This window comes from Garra rufa, chromosome 18, assembly GCF_049309525.1.
Source record: "Garra rufa chromosome 18, GarRuf1.0, whole genome shotgun sequence".
Taxonomy (NCBI): Eukaryota; Metazoa; Chordata; class Actinopteri; order Cypriniformes; family Cyprinidae; genus Garra; species Garra rufa.
This window is the reverse complement of record NC_133378.1, coordinates 40,422,412-40,437,475: the sequence shown is the minus strand read 5'-3', so window position 1 is coordinate 40,437,475 and position 15,064 is coordinate 40,422,412. Positions and strand designations below refer to the sequence as shown.

The following is a 15,064-nucleotide window of genomic DNA, read 5'->3' as shown; positions in this document are numbered from 1 at the left end:
AACAGATAATAGCTGCCTACGCGTGGTCTTTATAGGCCTAGACCACGCCCTTTTAGGCGGGAAGCGACGCAAAGGGCGCGAAATGCCCCCATTGGATCTGGCGTCGCGCCAGGCCTCGCTCTATATGCTGCTGCAGTTGCCGCAGAGCAGCCAATAGGCGCGCAAGCTGTTTCGCCTATGTCTGTATGCTGCTGCAACGCGCTTTACATTATTTCAAAATTAAGGATAATTTTTGGCTTCAATATCTCGCAGAAATAGATTTTCCCCTAGCGTAAGATACTTCTTACGCAGTACTCGTTCCCCCTCTAGAGAGAACCGAGGTTACGTTAGTAACCCAGTACGTTTGTTAGCCTTCTTGCTTATGATGCTTGCTATGCTTAGCTTGCTAAAAAAATAAAAAAAATAAAATAAAAAAAACACAATAAAAGCCTAATATACAAACCATCACAGAAATTCTGATGGTTTCTATTAAATACCATTATAAACCATTAACTTTTTCCAGTGAAACTATTACAAAATTCCTTATTGTAGTGATTTACCATCCCACCCAACAATAGAATCCATCATATACCAGCAGACACTGTTATACTTAGCAATAAAACCAATACTATTCCCATTATAACCATTAAATCCATTACATTATCTATTATTTTTGGGCAGGGTTCTATTGTTTTTTCAGCAGTGTATACAACACGAGATCTAATTAAATTTAACCACAAAATTATGCTTTGCAACAAAACTGTTGCAAGTACAGTTATTATTTATTTCCATTGTTTGTGTTAATGTTGGCTACTGTAAATAGCCAGTGTAATTTACATGTGTAGTTAGTTTATAAGACAAACATTTTCCATTTGCTATAACTCTGTTACGTGACAAAGCATATAATTTGAGGCAGTAAATTAACCAAGGAGCTAACTGTTCCTCCCTTAGATTAGATTATATTAAATTAGAATAATAGAGTGTCTAATGACAAACATTTAGCATGTTAGGGCATGTTTATTTAAATGTGCAATTTTTAAGAGTAATATTGTAGCCAACAGTCTTTTGATGTCAGTTTCAACTGCGTCCTATTTCAGGGTCACTTCTAAAATATTTTGGAGCATCCTCTGCCACTTGTCAGGATGAGCCACCTAGTTGTTCTTTGTTAACTGGTGTAGAACTTAAATTACATTCACATTTCGTTCTTTCTGTAGTTGCTCAATTTTATTAGCCTAAGCTTTGTGGTAAGCTGAACTTTTCTATTACACTTGTGTTCAGGTTCAACATCCTCATTGGATTCACGTTCACTCATGATTACCGCATGCGCATCACAGCTCGTCTATTCAAAACACGCAAGCACTACCCCAAACAAATACTTTTCGTAACAAAGCACATCATCAAAGACGCTCCTCATCTCAAACACTTTCACGAAAGCCCAAACAACGGCTGAAACAAACTAACAGCGGGACGTCAACAACAAACAAAACAGCAACACAGAAACTGACAAACCATTTCAAACCACAACACAAGCAAAGAAAAATTAAACCCCATGTCCTACCGGTTCGATGTCAAGTACATATCCAAAATCATCGATCCAGTTGTTCCTAAAGTCCAAACACACAATAATCCTCCTCATTAGAACGAGTGAGAGTAGATCCAGACTGAGTCAATGCTGCTGTTGCTTTATTCTAGTGCGGTTCGACTCATTCATACACAAACAAATTTGTTTGTTGACTCAATTTTTGCGGTCTAAAGGACAACCAGAGCAGCATTCCAGTGTGGGAATTTGTATTTTGAAGTTTATTTTATCCACCAAATGCTTAACACTGATCATTTTGAATCAAGGCAAAACTTTGATGAATTTAAGGTCAACAAACAAATGTGTGCTCCCACACTCACTCCCTTCTTTCCTGCCAACCCCTCCCACAGCAGGTGCTTTAATTCTCAAATAATTAATAACGCTCCCATATTTTCCCAGTCGCATGAATGTGTACATGGCTTCATTAGCCTTTCATTGGCTCATTAGCCAATCAGAGTAGATCGCTGTTAAGCCCGCCCCCACGAGAGGTTTGTGCCAAAACAGCAAACGAAAATTTGCGAAGCGTAAGCGAAAGCTGTGGCAACGCATTCAGAATCCATGATTTGCGAAAACGATTCTTTGAAAATCATTAACAAAGAATGAAGCATATTTGAAGAGCATGTTAAATTCGTGCGACTGAGTTCATTTTTTTCATTTTCATTGTGTTTTTCTTCTTTTGCAGTGGCATATTTTTGATCGTTTCTTGGAAAGTTACGTTCAGTTTTATAAAGTTACGTTCAGTCTTATTGGCACAAAAATAATCCCATAAAGATAAACATGCACAGTAATAAGTATAGAAGCCTCCTCTTTTTTCAGCGGACATAATTCTGTGATAAAATCATCAATATCCAGGATCGACAGACATATTTTATCTTCTTCATGTAACAAGTTTTCATTTTAAACACGCTGCTAATCCGCTACTAGTTTCTTAAACGGTAAGGACTGTGTGAACGAAAAAAAAGTTGCTGCTTTGTTTTGTTTACAGCGGATCTTAAGCTGGTGCATTACCGCCACCTACTGTCAGTATGGAGTATAAACAGCCTTCATCACTGTGGAGGTATCGGGGTACTACTTCTTGCGAAGTAGTAATCATTCTGAATCCGATTCCGAACTACTTGCAAATGATATTTCAAAATATGCTCTTTCATTTGTATGACTAATATGTCAATATAATATCATATGTATGTATTTGACACGTTTAAACACGTGCTTTATCTGCGTTTATCTTGATTTTCAGCTCAAATACCTTTATATGTTTTATTGTTTAAACTATTACCTTACCAGGAAAACACTGTACATTTAAAGAGTTCATTGTGAATTAAGCATATAGGATAGGCTCCATTTCTAACAAGCTGCAATGTGCAACTTAAAAAAAAAAAACTAACCAAAACGAAACAAATACTCTAGGTTTCCTGTTACACACTCAGCAGGATTAAATTATAAACTGTTTCATATTTACGATTATGGGCGGAGCTGCTGTATGACATCACTGCAGCTTAGTGCCAGATTTCAGTGAAAGTGAAACTTAACAGATGGACTGGAAGCTTTCTGTTCATAAACTCTAAAATTAACGATTACATCTGATATTCACTCACAGGTAAAGTGCAGGAAATGTAAAGAGTTCGTTCAGTAGTTTAATAGCATGAGGCAGTATCAGAGTGTTTCTAAAAGTATGCCATTTAATTGGCTGGTGTGTGGTTAGAGACGGCACAAACAGGAAGTACTTGAACTGCAGACAGAATGAACGTCCAGTGTGTTGTCTTTAATTTAATGCCTTTTCGTGATATTTTTAAATATTGTTGTAAAACTTTATTTATTTAGTTTCTTCTTCTACCACCCAATAATATGCATTTTGGTGCCACAGAGTCGAAAACTTCTGTCACATATTGCTTTATGACTGCTTTGCATTTGATATAAACAGAGGTTTGTAGTTTATGTTGTAATGAAAGTTTGTATTTAAAATAGTTTTTTTACACAGCATCCATAAACATACTAAAAGACTTGATCACATCATTAGTATTATTAGAACTGCTCTATTCAGGAATGTAGGTGATATATTGTCTTCACATATTTCTTTTCAGTCATGGCATCCTCCAGTGGTCCACTAAATGAGGAGCTCCAGTGCTCCATCTGTCTGGATGTGTTCACTGATCCAGTCACCACTCCATGTGGACACAACTTCTGCAGAACCTGCCTGAACCAGTGCTGGACAAACACACAGACCTGCTTCTGTCCACTCTGTAAAGAACAATTCAGCAAAAAAACTGATCTTAAGATTAATACAACACTCAAAGAGGTTGTGCAACACTTTAAGGAGAAGCTCAATCTAGGAAGATCTGAGGTGTTCTGTGACTTCTGTGATGGAAGAAAGCAGAAAGCTGTGAAGTCCTGTCTGACGTGTCCAAGCTCTTACTGTGAGACTCACCTGGAGCCTCATCACAGAGTCCCACGACTAAAGAAACACAAACTGATCAACGCTGTGGAAAATCTGGAGGATTATATATGCCAGAAACATGAGAGACCTCTGGAGCTGTTCTGCAGAGATGATCAGACGTGTGTGTGTCTGTCCTGCACTGAAGGAGACCACAAGACTCACAACACTGTTCCTATAGAGGAGGAGAGTCAACAGAAGAAGGCAAGAGATGCAAACAAAACACTTGAACCCATAAAATGCAGTTTTCATTTCTCTGTGTTGACATTTTGAATAACTTTTTTCTCTGTGTTGACATTTTGAATAACTTTTGTTAAATTAACTTCCATTCAAATATATGCAAATATAGGAGTCAAGTCAGGTCAAGTCACCTTTATTTATATAGCACTTTTAACAATACAGATTGTGTCAAAGCAAGTTCACAGTATTTAAACAGGACAATAGTGTGTAAGTAACGCATTATTGTAAACAAGCAATTTTCAGTTAATCAGAATCAGAAAGGGATTTATTGCCAAGTATGCTTGCGCATACAAGGAATTTGTTTCAGTGTTATTAGCTTCCAGTACACAGAGACAACAACGCACAGACAATAAAAATAAGAGAATAACAAAAATACACATATGTAAGTATAAATAGACCAAAAATAAAATAATTTGTAAAAAATAAATTGACAAATAAATATGTATGTAGGTGGTTAGGGTGGAGGTGGTAGCAGTAGATGTCAGATTATTCCACACATTTTTTTGCACAATGGGAGGAACATTTTAACTGTTCATAGGGTGGATTGCCTGGGGGGAAAAACTGTTCATGCGTCTGGTAGTCCTGATATTTGGGGCTCTGTAGCGCCAGCCGGATGGTAAGAGTTCAAAGAGGGCATGGCTTGGATGTGAGGGGTCCAGAGTGATTTTCTGAGCTCTTTTCCTCACTCTGGATGTATACAGTTCTTGAAGGGTGGGCAGGGGAGCACCAATAATCCTCTCAGCAGACCGAACCGTTCTCTGCAATCTTCTGATGTCTGATTTTGTAGCTGAGCCAAACTCAGCTACAAAAGGCAGTTCATCAATGAATTCATGAATGAATTCAGTGATACCATCATCCAGTTCAGTTCAAATCAAAACTCCACAGGTGACAGAAATGGAGAAACCAGGCTCAGTCAGTTTGTACACTGTAAAAAGTTTTCACCAGTTTCAACTTAAAAACTTAAGTTTAGCAGCTGCCTTAAAATGTTAAGTTAAATCAACTCACAAGTTAAGTCATTTCAACTCACTAGTTAAATCAACTAATTTTTATTGTAATACGTTCAAATGACTTGTAGTTTAAAGCTGATTTAACTTAAAATTTTAAGGCAGCTGCTGAACTTAAGTTTTTAAGTTGAATCTGGTGAAAACTTTTTACAGTGTACCAATGTCAGATTGCAGCGAACTCATCAGGTTTGCACGGTGTAGCGCCAATGGCCGTCTAGGTGGCAAGGTCTTCATCTGCTATTCCAGAGTTTGGGAGCCAAATGTGAAAAGGCTCTCCCTCCTTTAGTGAAATGCATCAGAAACAGGTAATGTTCCGTAGCTTGGCAATGTTTCTAAGATGGAAGAATGCTGTTTTTGTAACATGAGAAATATGATTTTCAAAAGACAGGTTGCTGGCTAATATAACAACCAGATTTTTGACTGTAGAGGAAATAACAGTACATCCGTCTAGTTGTAATTGTAATTTAAGAGATTCTGTGTACTGGTTTTTGGTCCAATAAGTAATATCTCGGTCTTATCTGAATTTAATAGTAGAAAATTATTGGTCATCCAGTCTTTTACATTTTTAACAATTTAAATAATTTTTATCTGGTCTTGTTGAAATATATAGTTGAGTATCATCAGCATAACAATGGAAACTAATCCCATATTTCCTAATAATATTACCAAGGGGTAACATGTAAATAAAATAGCAGAGGACCTAGGACAGATCCTTGTGGCACTCCATACTTTACTGGTAATCATTATTGGTTTCACTTGTCTTTGTAATTAGTCACCCCTTATAAGTTGGTTGTTTTTAAGTTAAATTAAGTTTTTCTCTGTCTGTAGAATCAGCTGGTTCAGACACAGACAGACATGCAGCAGATGATCCAGAACAGAATGAAGAAGATTGAAGAAATCCAGCACTCAGTAGAGATGAGAAAGGTGAGCAGGGGAAAATTATTACAATTATTTGTTCATAATATTTCAGTCTGCAATAATAAATAATAATAAAATGAGTGTAAAAAAAATATGTAACAATGTAACAGATTGATTATCATATAGAACATTTTGTTAATTGATCTCATTCATCAGAGAAACACAGCGAAGGAGAAATCAGCCAGTGTTGAGCTCTTCACTGATCTGATCCACTCCATTGAGAGATGTCAGTCAGAGCTGCTGAAGATGATGGAGGAACAGCAGAAAGCTGCAGAGAAACAGGCTGAAGATCTCATTAAAGAGCTGCAGCAGGAAATCACTGACCTGAAGAAGAGAAACACTGAGCTGGAGCAGCTCTCACACACTGATGATCATCTGTACCTCATACAGGTCTGTCAACATCTGCCTCATCACTGAGAATGGAGAATATTATTGATCAAATACTCGAAATCTGATGAGCTTCAGATATTGTACAAATGAAAATAAAAATATTTACTAGTCTTCTCTCTCCTGCTGTAGATGTCCTCATCCCAGTGCAGTCGTCCACACACCAAGAACTGGACTGAGATCAGTATTGACTCTGATGTGGATGTGCTCCCTATGAATACAGCTTTGATTCAGTTTAAGAAAACCCTTGATGAAACTCTAGATGAAAAACTCATTCAGTCTGGTATGTAAATATCAAATACAGTGAAAATAATTGTTATGGGAAGTTCTATCCAAACTTGAACTCCTGTCATAGCCAGTTAAAACTGTATTACTTGTGAATACCAGAAAGCAACATATAAAGAAACATGATGTAAGTATTAAGACAAGTATTAACCATACAAACTCCACTCACAAGAATTACATCAGTAACACATACAGTAAATAGAAACACATACAGTAAAAGAAATCTACTTTTTCCCACCTCGCAAGGACATTTTAAAAACTTTAAAAGATCAAATAACACAAATATACACTGAATAATTAAAATGAAAAAAAAAAAAAAAAATTAAACACTAATAGGTAATGAATATTAGAGCTTTAATAATCTTTCTGTTATGATCTATAAGTGTATTTACTTGAAAGACATTCAGTTCTGTTTTTCAAACTGATGGATGAGTGCCAATAGAAATAAACTCACTGTTAACCTGAAATATTCCTATAAATAATTGCTCACATCATATTGTAATCTGTGTCCACAGGGTTGAAGTGTGCACAGAAGTTTGCAGGTACAGAGTGACTTGCATTATTTTATTCAATACATCTATAATACTATAATATATTTTTATAATCTGTATTATATGAAAATGTTTGTTGACTGATAATGTCTAATCTGTCATCTAGTGGATGTGACTCTGGATCCTGATACAGCGAATCCACATCTCATCCTGTCTGATGATGGAAAACAAGTCAGTGAAGGATACATTGAGCAGGACGTCCCAGAAAACCCAAATAGATTTGATGAAACTTCTTGTGTTCTGTCAAAGGAGGGATTCAGTTCAGGGAGATTTTACTATGAGGTGCAGGTGAAGGGAAAGACTGATTGGGATTTAGGAGTGGCCAGAGAATCCATTACCAGGAAGGGGAAGATCACACTGAGTCCTGAAGACGGATACTGGACTGTGATTCTGAGGAATGAGAATGAATATGACGCTTGTGAAAATGTACCTGTCTCTTTATCTCTGAGAGTGAAACCTGAGATTGTGGGAGTGTTTGTGGATTATGAGGAGGGTCTGGTCTCTTTTTATGATGTGGGCTCCAGATCTCATATCTACTCTTTCACTGGCCAGACTTTCACTGACAAACTCTATCCATATTTTAGCCCATGCCCTAATGATGAAGGTAAAAACTCAAACCCACTGATCATCACACCTGTTAACAAATAAACTGCCCTGAAGTATGAGACATGAAATCTCATTAACTATACAAGGTCTATACAAATGGTTGCATAATGCATATGTCAATACAAAACAAAATATTAAAATTATTAATAATAAAAATGAAATATTCGTAAATTAAAAGAAGTACAAAAAAAGGAAAGCTCATTTCTATAAATATCAACAAATTTTGGCCTGGTGTGCAGATTGCAATGTTTTTTTTTTGTTTTTTTTTTCATAAAATTTTATACATGACTTCATAACCCCAATTCTGAGAAAGTTGGAATGCTGTGTAAAATGTAAATAAAAGCAGAATAAAATGATTTTATCATATTTTGATGAGTTTAAACATTTCATGTTTTGTATGTTCATCATGATTCAAACGCAGCAGATACATTTTCTGTCCAGCAGAGAGCAGCGTCTACAAGACATTCACAGCATTGAGCCTCAGAGTACTCTGGCCTCCTGTACTCTGATCAATTGTAGATGACAAAGAGGCAAAAAAAAATAAATAAATAAATAAATAACATTACATAAAATAAGTAATGTTACAGATTAACCTAATTCATCATAATACATACAGATGTCTACATTATGGGTTATGCCAATTGATTATCTACCAACATAAACAAACACACAAATAAATAAATATCTGCCATTGTTAATGAATAAAGTAAAACATTGCCCCCACATATAATTGCATATGTTGTTTTAAACTTGGCATTTCATATTTTCACTCTCTTAAACTCATTCTTTCCTCACTTTCTCTCTTTCTGCAACTTAGGTGAATGTTTGAATGCCTGTGTCTGTGTGCTAGATTAGTTGATGTCTCAGATTTATCCAGTAAAGTCCTTTTTACATTGAAAAGAGAAGTATCTTGTGTTTTGTGCTTAAGTGTTAATGTCTTAAACTGCCAATCATGTTACCTTGCTAATAATTAGTGTTTTCACTATATTTTGGGTATTAGTATCCATAGTTGATGATATAAGGTTCATTCAATGAATTGCTGGCCGACTGATCAGCCGTAAAACAGCAATTCTGTCCTAAATCATTATGAATTCATAATGAATTCAAATTAAAACATGAAATATCTGCAAAAAAGTAATACTTAAAATAATTTCCAAATATTAAATATCTGCCAACACATAATAATAATAATAATAATAATAATAATAATAATAATAATGTAAAAAGATATTGCCCAAAAATAAAATATCTGTAAATATCACTCAATAAATTAGGTAAATAAGTAAATATTGCACAAAATGTCAAAGATTAAAACACTGTGTAAATAAATTTCCTGAAGTATTAGATATCTGCCAAAAGTGACCCCACCCAGTAACCAACATGGAGACTATATATCATGCCTCCCCGATACATTTTATGTTATTAATATCTGAGGTTTATTTTCCAGTAGCAGAAAGTGGAAATTGACCAAAAGAAAGAATAGAAGAGCTTTTTCTAGAGTGTTCATCTCACATGAGTAAGCATGATTTAAACATATGACAAATGCATTTCTTTAAGTGTTAAAGTTTTAAATAGAAAAAAAAAAAACTCAACACAAAATCAGCACCAGAACAAACAGACGAAGCACGTCTAAACTTCTGTAGACAAATTTATTTCATTTTCAACAACATATACAGTTGATTTCACTCTGACACACAGCGTCTCTCCAGAGCAAGATGGACTCGTGAACATGAACAAGAGCTTGAAGTGTAGATGAGTGACGTCTGTAAACCGGCCAGTGAAAACTAACTAACATCTGTACAGAACATTAAACATGTTAAACAACACGCATGTAACAACCTGCTAGTCATTACACGCATGCTAAATGACCATTTAAAGCAATAGTTCAGCCAAAAAATGAAAATGATTAAATGTACTTAGCCTCAATGTATCCAAGATGTAGATGAGTTTGTTTCTTCATCTGATTTTGAGAAATGTATAGCATTACATCACTTGTTCACCAATGGATGTGAATGGGTGCCGTCAGAATGAGAGTCCAAACAGCTGATAAAAACACCACATTAATCCACAAATAAACCACAGCACTCCAGTCCATCAATTAACATCTTGAAAAGACAAAAGCTAAAGCAGATAGATCTATTATTAAGACGTTTTAAACTAAAATAGAGCCCATAATCCATAATAATGCTTCCTCCAGTGAAAAAGTGGTTTGGCCTGAATCAGAAGAGAAAACTGCACAGATCAAGCACTGTTTACAAGCCAAAACAGCTCTAAACAAATATGTGGCTGGATTTTTTTGATGTGAAAGACAACAGGAGATTAACATTTTTTTTACTAAGGGAGCAATCAAAGTTAAAAACATCTTGATCTATTCATTTCTTATAAACACAACTTTTCTCTTCGCAAGATGTTAACTGATGGACTGGAGTGGTGTGGATTACTTGTGGATTATTGTGATGTTTTTATCAGCCGTTTGGACTCTCATTCTGACGGCACCCATTCACATCCATTGGCGAGCAAGCAATGTAGTGCTACATTTCTCCAAATCTGATGATGAGAAACTCATCTACATCTTGGATGACCTGAGGGAGAGTAGCAAATATTCATTTTTGGGTGGACTATTGCTTCAAAATGGAGCTTCATGCAGCGTGAACAATACTGTCATGAAGAAACATCAGTATGAATTTGTTCAATGATCATCTTACTCAAATATTTAAATGTCATTGACGAATATTTACTGATTAATCCACTATTTTATAGAGGGGGGTCAAAATGGCAGTTTTCACCCGAGTCAAATTACAGGGGGGTAAAAATGTTTACAGAAAAATGGCAGCATCATTATCTTATTTTTTCTTATTATCTTATTTGTACACAACGATTGGTAGTTCTGTTTGTAAAATCTGTTGACTTTAGCAATCTTGCCAATGGTGGCCATTCAAAAATGTGGAAACAGCACTTTAAGTTTTTCTCCAAAGCATCCCTGTAACACAAGAAGTATTAAACATATCTTAATGCCTTTTTAGATACTGAGTCTTAAACTTTCCTTTTGGCATCTTTATTCTTAATGCCCTATGAGATTTGGAGCACTGGAACTATTTCCACACTGGGCACTTACTTTCACATTACCATGCTGACTCGTTTTTGAGATTGTCTGAAGATAACTGGTTTGGAAATGTTACCCTTGTTTGCTTTTGCACCTGAAGAAACCATTTGTTTAAATTCTGGAATAAGTGATTTTGCATCCGCATTAAGTGTCTGGGTTGTCTGTTGTCCTTTATCAACAGAAGAATTAAATCCATCAGAATGATCAGCACAACACTTTTAACACGATGCACACTGGAGCCCTTAGGTACTTTCACTTCAGCCATAACAACAATACATTTAGACAATTAATCTTTCTGTTGTCTTGTGTTTTGCTCTTATTCCTTAATTTAATGGTTTTCTTTTATTAAATAGAGCTGCTTTAACTGCCTCTGCCTTAATGCGTGTTAAAGAAGATGATGTTGAATGTCTTAAGGCAGAGCTTTACTTGATCTTTTATTTCCAGCATTAGAAACACTGTCACTTGGATTTATGTCATCTTGGTTATGCATATAAATTTTGGACATATTCTGGTCTCTTGAACCATCTAGAAAACACCCGACTGATTCCAGTGGTTGATCTTATCACTTCAGTTCTCAATACCACTTATCCACTGCTTTGTGTCTTTTATAAAGGTGTCACTGTGTTTATATACACTTCAGAACCAATCATTCTGTTTGGTTTGCTCATCACTGGGTAATCATGGTTCTCTGATCCCATGAAGTTTGACTGTCTCTTCAAAAACTTGCATCAAACTTTCAAGTTCAGACCGAGCAGTTGAAACATTCTCATGTCTTTGAGTTCTTTGTTAGCTGGTATAGAACTTTTAAAACTTAATTCACATTTAATTTTCGTTCTTTCTGTAGTTGCTCAATTTTATTAGCCAAAGCCTTGTGGTAAGGTCAACTTCAGGTCTAACATTCTCACTGGAATTACGTTCTATCATAAGCACAATCCAAAACAAACACTTTTCGTAACAAAGCACATTCTCAAAGACGATCCTTATCTCAAACACTTTCACTAAAGCCCCAACAACGGCTCAAACAAACCAACAGCGGGACGTCAACAACAAACAAAACAGCAACACAGAAACTGACGAACCATTTCGAACCACAACACAAGCGAAGAAAAATTAAACCCCATGTCCTACCGGTTCGATGTCAAGAACATATACAAAATCATCGATCCAGTTGTTCAGAAAGTCCAAACACGCAATGATCCTCCTCATTAGAACGAGTGAGAGTAGATCCAGACTGAGTCAACGCTGCTGTTGATTAATTCTAGTGCGGTTCGACTCATTCATCCACGAACAGATTTGTTTGTTGGCTCAATTGTAGCGGCCAAAAAGCCAACCAAAGCCACATGAATGTGGGAATTTTTATTTTGAAGTTTATTTTATACACCAAATAGGCCTACTTAACATTGAAGCTTTTTTTAAGCGTCGGAAGATCATTTTGAATCAAGACAAAACTTTGATGAATTTAAGGTCAATGTAGTACCCTCACCGCCTGATGAGGGGAAATAAACAGTTTATAAAGAAACCACAAGAGACGGAGCTGCTGCGTCTTCTTCTGAAGCTGTGTATTAACTGAGCAACATGCAAAAAGGATTTCCTTTTTATAACATCTGACATCACAAATAGCAATCAGTGACAATTAACAGGAATGTAACATTAACTTGTTCATGTTTAATGTTGTTCTGTATAAAAACAGGGAAAATAAAATACAGCTTTCATTCAATTAGTGTTTCACACATTTTAGGAATGGTTATGAAACAAATCCTCTTTAAGAACAGTTAAAAACACAGATAACATACAACTTACTGTAGTAACATTTCTTGTCACCCCAATTAACTGATAGCATATTTAATTACTTCAGTCCGAAAAGTATTGCCACAATCTCATTGTCTCCGATTAGCATAACTAGCCTAAATGATAGAACACTCCAACACTCGGAAACAACTCATACAACACTATAAACAATGACATTCATACCACACACTACTGTTTACATGTTTGTAAGACAACTTCAGTGCATGTATGTACTGTACACTCCATACCTGATGAGGGGAAATAAACAGTTAATAAAGAAACCACAAGAGACGGAGCTGCTGCGTCTTCTTCTGAAGCTGTGAACTGAGCAGCATGCCCCTCCCCCCACAGGCGAACACTCGCGAACAAGGCAAGCTAATTAAATGATCACTCACAAACTTCAGCATTTACAATCAATCGTCAAAGACAAGATATTCCCTTTTACACACTAATAGGTATGTGCAAGAAATATTAAATTTAATATGATTTATAATTTTTACCTTACTCCATTCTTTTACTTTCATTTTTATAACCACCACATCAACAAATAAATGTTCGCTCCCACACTCACCCCCTTCTTTCCTGCCAACCCCTCCCACAACAGGTGCTTTAATTCTCAAATAATTAATAACACTCCCATATTTTCCCATTCGCACGGCTCCCCACAGTGATTGATTTTAATGACATATTTAGCCTATACGTTTTTATTTTTGAAAAAAGTTTTATTCTATTTTGGTTCACCGGATAATTAATCAGCTCCTAAAACAAAACCAGTTGAGAACTGCGGTAGAAGTTTCAATTGTGAGAATCGAATCAATCAATTTATGAAAGTATAGGAACAAATAAACATGCATTAATAAGTGTAAAAGATCCTGTAAGTTACAAACCTCTCTGTTCAGGTTTCTCTCCATCAGCCTTGTCTCCTCTTTTTTTTCAGCTGACAGAATTCTGTGATAAAATCATCAATATCCAGGATGGACAAACATATTTGATCTCCTTTATGTAACAAGGTTTAATTTTAAACACACTATCCTTAATCCGCTACTAGTTTCTTAAACGGCAAGGACTGAACGAAAAAGTGAGTTGATGCTTTGTTTTGTTTACAGCGGATCTTATTCTGGTGCATTACCGCCACCTACTGTCAGTATGGAGCAGAAACACAACAGACTTCATCACTGTGGCGGTATCAGAGCACTACTTCTTGCGAAATAGTAATCATTCTGGATCCAAACTACTTGCAAATAATATTTTAAAATATGCACTTTTGTTTGTACGACTAATATGTCAATATAGATATATGTATATATTTGACATGTTTAAACATGCTTTATCTGCTTGAGAGTTCGTTTTGTGTAGGTTTTGTGCACTTATTTGTATTGTTCTGACACAATATTTAAATAAAAGCAATACTCACATATCTTTGCTCGTTAAGACAACCGATTCTTCCCAGATTGACCATCAGCATTTCAGAACCAAGACTTGTTCACTCCTACAGTGGTTGTACAGGCAACAGACATCATTTTATATATCCGTGGTTGATTTTATTAACAAATAGCATTCTTGGATTTCAGTTCAAATCCTTTTATTTATTTTATTTTCCATCATTAAACATTTCGAAGATTTAACTGTAAAGAACAGGTGTAGTGTGTTTAATTTCTAACGAGCTGCAGCTGTAACTTGATATTTGACACCGCTGTCATCAAAAAACAACGTACTAAAAGAAAACAAATACTCTAAAGTTTTACACTTACTCAGCAAGGATAAATTGTGAACTGTTTCATGTCTAGGATTGTGGGCGGAGCTAAAGTATGACATCACTGCAGGTGAGGGACTTAAGTAAAAGTGAAACTTATCAGAAAACCTGAAAGCTTCGACAAACATTCTGTTCAGAAACTCGAAAATGAACGATCAGATCTGATATTCACTCACAGGTAAGTGCAGGAAATGTAAAGAGCTCAGTACTTTAATAGCATGAGCAGTAGTGTTGGGTTCGAGTCCACCTAAGTTGAGTCTGAGTCGAGTCCGAGTCTTTAACCATTCGAGTCTGAGTCGAGTAGGAGTCCAAAATAGTATCCTGCTCAGCAAACTTAAAGTCAAGTAACAGAAGTTATAGCGTATGTATTGTGACACATTTCCGAAAGCGAAAAATTATAGGACAAGACAGGACTTGACTTTATTTGTTGTTATATAGTA

The 15,064-nt window shown here is 35.8% G+C and overlaps 1 protein-coding gene across 1 annotated transcript; it reads left to right on the top strand.

Moving 5' to 3' along the window:
- Positions 1-3,038: 3,038 nt before the first annotated feature.
- LOC141291121 (E3 ubiquitin-protein ligase TRIM39-like) lies at positions 3,039-8,298 on the top strand. Its single transcript, XM_073823293.1, has 7 exons — positions 3,039-3,155; positions 3,640-4,193; positions 6,062-6,157; positions 6,308-6,541; positions 6,671-6,821; positions 7,339-7,365; positions 7,481-8,298. Exons 2-7 carry the CDS (start codon positions 3,642-3,644, stop codon positions 8,020-8,022), a joined length of 1,602 nt encoding a protein of 533 aa, XP_073679394.1. The 5' UTR covers positions 3,039-3,155; positions 3,640-3,641; the 3' UTR covers positions 8,023-8,298.
- The last annotated feature ends 6,766 nt before the right edge of the window (positions 8,299-15,064 follow it).

Bases quoted from the DNA above. Each gene is read 5' to 3' on its own strand.
- LOC141291121 (XM_073823293.1), top strand. From the start codon at position 3,642: ATGGCATCCTCCAGTGGTCCACTAAATGAGGAGCTCCAGTGCTCCATC. The intron at 6,542-6,670 runs GTCTGTCAACAT...CTCCTGCTGTAG, and splicing joins ATCATCTGTACCTCATACAG to ATGTCCTCATCCCAGTGCAG. The intron at 7,366-7,480 runs GTACAGAGTGAC...TCTGTCATCTAG, and splicing joins GTGTGCACAGAAGTTTGCAG to TGGATGTGACTCTGGATCCT.